This window comes from Populus nigra, chromosome 18 (genome assembly GCF_951802175.1).
Source record: "Populus nigra chromosome 18, ddPopNigr1.1, whole genome shotgun sequence".
NCBI classification, from domain to species: Eukaryota; Viridiplantae; Streptophyta; class Magnoliopsida; order Malpighiales; family Salicaceae; genus Populus; species Populus nigra.
The window spans coordinates 5,063,770-5,071,366 of NC_084869.1; the positions used below are offsets into that span (position 1 = coordinate 5,063,770).

Here is a 7,597-nt window from a genome sequence, read left to right on the forward strand (position 1 = left end):
TTTAGATAAGTGAGACAATTATTAATAAATAATAAACTTTTCAACCATTTATTTTTCTATTAAGTTGGCAAACATATTCCTAAAATAAAATTCCATTATATATGTTCATTTATTGACGTTATACTCGTAATTCATACAGCTCAAGTATACATTTTTAAAACACCATGGTCTAGTATACTTGCTAATGAACCATAAAATACTTTTCTTAAAACCACTATCATTACACTAAATAACAATTATAAATCCTTTTATTTCTAGTTTCTTGCATTCAAGTTACTTTGTTGTAAAAGTATGATCTAGTTATAGTTTATAAGATGGGCTCGTTTCATAAATATTAAAACTAGGGGTGATCATTTTCGGTTCAGTTTAATTTTTATAAAATAAAAGTAACCAAACTGATTTTTTTTTAAAAAAACCAAAACCGGTTCAAACCGGTTTGACTCGTTTTTTTTGCTTTTTTTTCGGTTTAGGTTCGGTTTGATTTTTTCTGTTTCAGGCTTATAAAACCGAAACCAAATCGAACTGGTTGGTTTTTTCAAAATTTTAATCGGTTTTTTTCACAATTCGGTTTTTTAATTATTTTTTTTCTGGTTTTCTCGGTTTAATTGGTTTTTCAATTTTTTTGCTTATCCCTAATTGAAACATATTTCATGAAAAATTAATCTAGTTTCTTTTTTATGTACTATAAATTGCTCTACATGAGCTTCATATCAATTGATCTGCTTTCTTTAAAACCATGATACTTGATAGAATGTTTTGATTTGAAGTATTGGATTGGAGCCAACCTTAAGAGAAAAAAGAATTTTAACATATCTATAAAGTAAATTTTTTAAAAAACTCCCTTACCTTCTCAGTGATTAGTTCTCCAACTACATTCATACATTCTTGGTATTAAACAAACCACTCATATAGAATCTTTACTTTAGGAATTTTATAGTATTATGTCATTTGACATCATTTTTTTCAATATTGGCTTATAGATATTCTGATAACCCCTTCATCATATTTGATATGCTTTGTTCACTTGTAAGTTAATTTTTTCTAACACCCACTTTTGCAATTGCTTTTGGGTACAAGTTGTATTTTCTATTAGTACTCACCCATTGTTAATTTATTTACACTTTTAAGATGAGAAACCATTGTATTTAGTTTTACCAAATATAATATATTCTTTTTATAGATGTTTTTGCCTGAGTAATTACTTGACTTGATGTTCTAAAATTATATTAATTAAGTATATGTTAAATGCAATTTTAGTTTGCTATATAAAAATGGATAGATCCATGACTTTTATTCTATAAGAATAATTACATTCATGAACTTGTTTTAGTTAAACAAATATATCAAATAATAATAATTGGTATTTCAATAATTAGGTCATATTTATTTAATCATGATATATATACATGTATTAAGTACAATGTCTTGAAAAAAATAATAAAGAATACCTTAATCAATTAGTATTTTTATTAATTAATGTGTAAATTTATAAATTATTAACTTATCTATTAAATAATATCTCAGTTTATTAATAAATATTCATTGTCCTAGGATATTAATTTGTGGAGATTTAACTATATATAAAGTTTCTAGGATTGTCCACTCCAAACTCTATGATCCAGGTATGTCCACAAAAATAGTTAAGATGTAACTAATTCCTCCATTACTATAAAAATTGAAATAATTACATAAGTAGTTTTGTTATGATTATATAATTTATTAAGTTAATAAAGAGACTTCTATTAAGTCTTGAACTACACAGTAAATACTAGATTTATTACATGCGCTCCTCCGTGGCTAGACAAAAAAACTTTTCGACATAAACAAAATGTCAAGGCAAAAAAAATCCAAGTCTCGAGTCATTAGTTCAATTGGTAATTTAAATAATATAAAAAAATATAATAATAATAAATTAATTAACAAGAAAAGTGAAAAAAAGGTACATATAAAGAATTAGACTTGAACCTATCTGAATTATCAAATAACTCGATGTTGTAGGGGTGAAACTGTAAAAAACAAAAACAAAAATTCCCTATTAAATTGAGTGAACTTAAAAACCATGCGACTATGACATAAGATTGAGATAATTTCATATAAAAAAAAGCAGCAGAAAAGGTTTGAATGATAAGATTGAAATAAATTAATTTTTTAAAAAGTGAACTTACAATAACTTTTGAAACTAGTGATCCTAATCATGAACTCATGGCTAACCTAATAGAAGACAAACCATAAAAAATAACACAGAAAAACTCCAAAAAAAACTATAAAAAATAAAAAAATCAGCTTAAAAAAAAAGTAAACTCAAATGAGCTTTCTAAACCTGGTTTAATTTCTAAAACTCGTAACTCGTAAAATCTTGGATTCATGTTCAATCGAGAAGCTTATTCACATCCAATTTAATTTTGAAGGCTGAAATTGTGAAAAAATATTAATAAAACAAAAAAAAACAACAAAAAGAGTGGGGGATAAGATTTGATAGAAAAAAACCCAAGAAAGATGACATTTGAAAAAAAAATAATTTTAAAAATGATTAAAAAAAAGCAATTAAAAGAATGACGATCAAATTTGAAAGATTAAAAAAATTATAAGGGGTGAAATTGAAAAACATTTATAATTTGATTAATTATTTATAGATTAAAAAATGGTGGGGTGAAATTAGAAAATATTTGTAATGTTATAACTTGTTCAAAAATAAAAGAAAAATAGTAATCAATAGGACAAAGATCAAAAGTGAAGAAAAAAGTAATTGAGGGGGTTAGTCTAAAATTTTGTAGTGGATAATGCAAAATTCGAGGAGGAGAGAGAGAAGAAAAAAGAAAAAAAAAGAAAAAAAAGTTATCGGCGTCAAACTAAAAGCACTTTTAGTACATGCACCACACTATCGTGTAGAGAGCACTGAGATCTTCCAAACATCGCCCTAGAAAGCTACATTCAGTGACTAGATGATCTCACATGCCACCTAAACAGTGCAAGGGTTGTCAAGTTTTTTTAAAATATTATTTAATATATATAAATTATAATAATACCCTTGAGCAACCTCTAATTTTATAATAAAACCAAAGTAAAATGACCAAGAAACCCTTATGAGAGAGTTATATTTTTTTTTATCTTTAGGGATATCAAAGTAGTTACACTATTTGAAAAAAAATAAAAGGACTAAAGCTCCCCTAAATGAAAGGCATTAGATTTTTTTTTTATTCTAAGGCTAAAGTAGTAATTTTACCATGACAAAAAAAATTAATCTAACTCCATGCAATATGTTAAACAATTGTGTCTTGATGAAAAAAAACCATGTCCTCAATGCCTAGTTCAATGTTTTTTTTTTGCCAAGGACAAATTTATAATTATACTATTACAATGAATAATGTTCTAAGTCTTTTTGCACAATAAATTATTGAGAAGAATTAGTTTTTTTCTTAATAATATCTCTCTTAGTTATATAATAATCAAACAAACTAAAATTACTAAGACCAAAATGAGAAATTTTGTAATGCACAAGGAGTAATTATTGACATTTTATTAATTACTCCTTGGACTCACTTAAAAAAATGGATACAACTAGGAGAGAGAAATCCTAAATGAAGATATTCTTATCACTTTTGGTGGGTCACGAGTTTTATTTTCTCTTTTCTCTTTTATGGAGACTTCATGATTATGTGATCACATAACCTAGTAAGAGTGCGATAGAATGACAACATGTCTCAAGGCAACAACAATATAAGGAAGACACCACGAAACTGGTTAATCTTTGATTAACTTGGTACTTAAAAATACAGAGGAAATTCTGCCGGATTTTTTATTGATTATAGAGTCTATAATTGTTTAGTTTCATTTTATTTATTTATTATTTATATATGGAGAACAATGATGTGTTTTTTCCTTGAAAGAATAAATTATGGATTTTTGTTTTTTTTTCTAAAAACAAACATCACAATAGGGGAAAAATACCTAAAATAGCACAATTAATAGCATAGTTTGAATGCATGACCCACCTAGACATACAGGTACAACCCACGCAACCCCAAAATCACAATAATGTGAGCATTTTCCTAAAATTTCAAATTTCTACCTAAAATCCAACAACCTCAGCAGGTTATATTCAACACAATTAACCACCAATTCAACATAAATCACATACCCTGTAATGTAATGTAATTTAATGTTATTTCAAGTAAATTCATAATTACACGAACTCAATTCATAATTAAAAAAAGCTCAATTAATTTATTATATCAATATAATCAATTCTCATAACAGTCAAATAATTACATCTAATAAATTATTTTGTGGACAAGTCTAGACCATCAAAACCATGAACATATATGCATTATGCATGAAAAATGGCATCATTCTCCTTTACTGTGTTCTCTTGACAGTAAGCCTCCCCAGTTGATGCACTAAATGTGTTGATGCATTGACATGTTCATGGTTCAATAATGCAGTCCTGATAATTTATTACATGTAGTTAATTAATGTACGAGGATTGGTTATAATTATAGAATAAATTAATTTACTCTTTTTAATTACGAATTGAGTTTGCGTAATTATGAGTTAAGTTGAAATGATTTTGAATTACATGTTATGAGATTTGCGATGAATTGACTGTGAATTACGTGGAATATAATGTGTTGAATTTGTTGGCGAAGAGTTGAAAGGTTGGAAAATTGATACAAAAAAAAATTGACTTTTTTTTTTCTATCTCTCTGTGTTATTTCTGGAAAAAAAAAAAACTTGAAAATATGTCGTAGTCTTTCTGACCTAAAACCCAACGGCATCAGTCCTTGATTTTGAATGCAGTAGAAATTCTGAAACATATTTTTTCTGAAGATGACTTTTTTTTTTCTTGTTTGAAATTCTGGTTATAATTATTTTTTAAAGTGATTTTTATTTAAAAATATATAAAAATAATATATTTTTTATTTTTTTAAAAATTATTTTTAACATCAACGCATCAAAATAATCTAAAAATATAAAAAAATATTAATTTAAAAAACCCAACGGCATCAGTCCTTGAGTTTGATTGCAATAGATTTGCTACCCATTTCAATCCCTTTTATTTTCTGTAAAAAAAAGGGTAGCCCAATATATTTACCAGTAGAAATTCTGAAACATATTTCCCTGAAGATGACTTTTTTTTTTCTTGTTTGAAAGTCTGGTTATAATTGTTTTTCAAATATTTTTATTTAGAAATATATGAAAATAATGTTTTTTTTTTATTTTTTTTAAAAATATTTTTAACATCAGCGCATCAAAATGATCTAAAAACATAAAAAATATTAATTTGAAGTAAAAAATAAAAAAAATAATTTTTTTTTAAAACACAAAAAAACAAATAAAATTTTAATTGAAAAGGATATTTTTCTATCGCTGTAAGAAACTTAAGGGCACTAACATTAATAATTAATAATTGAAACTAACACAGCATGGCAATCCTCGTCATTTCCATATTTTAGCCATAGACTTCAGTAACGCCTCGAGGACTTGTTTGAGATAAGAAGGCAAAGGAAACCCTACCCATTCTTCTTCGTTCATGAACATTCTTGCTGTGACGAAGATTATCATGTATATTATATTTGCCTTAATTAAAAAATTCTAAGTGTGGTTACCTACTCCATTTCCCTTGTATTTGTGAGATTAATCAAGCAAAGTAAGCGAGAGATCGGCTCATCCAAGCTTAGGCAGAAAGAGAGAAATTAACAATAACAAAGACAACTCATGAGGCAAGTAACGCACGCAGCATACGAGTTGACAGAAACAACCCCAACTCTTCTGAAGAAATGTTAATTAAGAGAGAAAGAGACAAGTATGACTGCTATCAAAAAGCCTATAGTCTAGAAAGGTAGATAGCTAGAGAGAGAGAGAGAGAGAGAGAGAGAGAGAGATCGAAGGGGAGGCAGGGAATGGATGTGAGGAAAATAGTGGTGGTAGTAGAAGACGTAGACGCAGCAAGAACAGCCCTTAAATGGGCTCTCCACAACTTGCTTCGTTTTGGCGATTTCATAACTCTCCTTCATGTTTTCTCTCCTGCTATGAACTCATCAAGAAGCAAGAACAAGATAAGGCTACTTCGCTTGAAAGGTTACCAATTGGCTCTGTCATTCAAAGATATATGCAACAACTTCTTTAATGTAATTAAATCTTGTCTTGTATATATTTTGTTTAATTAAATGCTTTTCAGTACTTCAATTGTGTGTGTGTGTGAATAATATTAGTGAACATTGATACGATAATAATTTTAGATTCATATTGTACAGACAAACGTTGAGATTATTGTAACTGAAGGCGATCGAGAGGGTGGAAAGATTGCTGCTATGGTGAGAGAAATTGGTGCCTCTGCACTTGTTGTTGGACTCCATGATCGGAGTTTTCTATACAAGTAAGCTCAGTTTTAAATTCCCATTTTTCTTCTGTTTTGAAAACTTATGTTTATGGTCCTTGTTATCAAAGAAATGATTTCTGTAACGATCATAGCGATGCTCATGAGTAAAATTCAATGCTGAGCTTATTGAGAAGATACAGGAATTGGTCAACTGGTTGATGAATGATGGGTCTCTAGGTAATTTCTTGCAAATCCAAGGGTACCTAGCTAGCACAAGGTGGTTTCCTTGTTGGTTTCAATTCAATGCTTTTTAAGGATTCAAAATCGAAACTTGAGCACTTGTTTTTAGTATTTTAGCAATCGTCAAGTGTGTGAGCTTTGAGGTTGACGGTGGCCAAAGATTAGAATGCTTGAGCCAGAGGAAATAAAGCACGACTGCTGGGGCATGTGACATGTCCATGGTGGTGAAAAAAGCCAAAAAGTTTCTGGGATCCACCTCGGGGGCAGATGTCGGTTTGCCTGTGGCTGCTGACTCTGGAGTCTCTGTTTGGATTGCTCCTAATAAACTTTTCACGAGAAGGTTCCTTGTCAACATTTGAAAACCTCATAATCATGGAGCTCAAAATGATTGAATCATCGTAACATTTCTAATCCCGATACTAGATTTCTGGGAAGGGGCCTTATCAGCGATTTGCCAAGGCCTCATGAAAGTTTGTGCATGAAATGATTATGCTGGGTTCGAAATTAAGGTTCTCATCAACTGATGGCAACTAGGATGACTTGAATCCAAAGACACATTTCTGATCTTTTGACCCAAGTACTGGTTCAAAAATTCTATTAGTTTTGAAAATGAATGCAAGCCAATTCTGCGAATTGATGATGAGCATGTGTGTTCTCTGCAATAAATGAACCGACAGGTCCATTACAAGCTCCTTTACAGTAAATATCCTATAAATATACAATCTTGAAGGCACACAGGACTCATGGCAATGTTTTCTGCCCTTATTGCTAGGTTGGCAATGGCCCACAACAGTATTGCAAACAGCTTCAGCTGCAGGGTACTGGCCATCAAACCACCACCATTGCCCCTGTGGAGGTCTACCTGTGCCAGGGCCAGCGCAGCACGAGCACCAGACATTTCAATCAGCAGCATGGACTTCTCGCAGATCGAGATTGGTAGACCATTAGAGTAAGTTGAATCTTGACCATTTCTATAGTTTTCAAATGCACGACTCCTCCAATCCATCCCTTAAAATGCCCTCTCGTCATAATGATCAT

At 29.8% G+C, this 7,597-nt stretch overlaps 1 protein-coding gene across 2 annotated transcripts; it reads left to right on the top strand.

Annotated features, from left to right (window-relative positions):
- Window positions 1-5,537: 5,537 nt before the first annotated feature.
- LOC133678420 (uncharacterized) lies at window positions 5,538-7,591 on the top strand. Of its 2 annotated transcripts, none has more exons than XM_062100711.1 (3): window positions 5,538-6,128; window positions 6,240-6,376; window positions 7,332-7,591. In XM_062100711.1, the coding sequence occupies exons 1-3, from the start codon at window positions 5,901-5,903 to the stop codon at window positions 7,510-7,512; spliced, it is 546 nt and encodes a 181-aa protein (XP_061956695.1). In that variant the 5' UTR covers window positions 5,538-5,900; the 3' UTR covers window positions 7,513-7,591. The 2 variants fall into 2 exon arrangements, with proteins under 2 accessions (XP_061956695.1, XP_061956696.1); XM_062100712.1 differs by having other exon boundaries at window positions 5,568-6,128; window positions 6,255-6,376; window positions 7,332-7,583.
- Window positions 7,592-7,597: the final 6 nt, after the last annotated feature.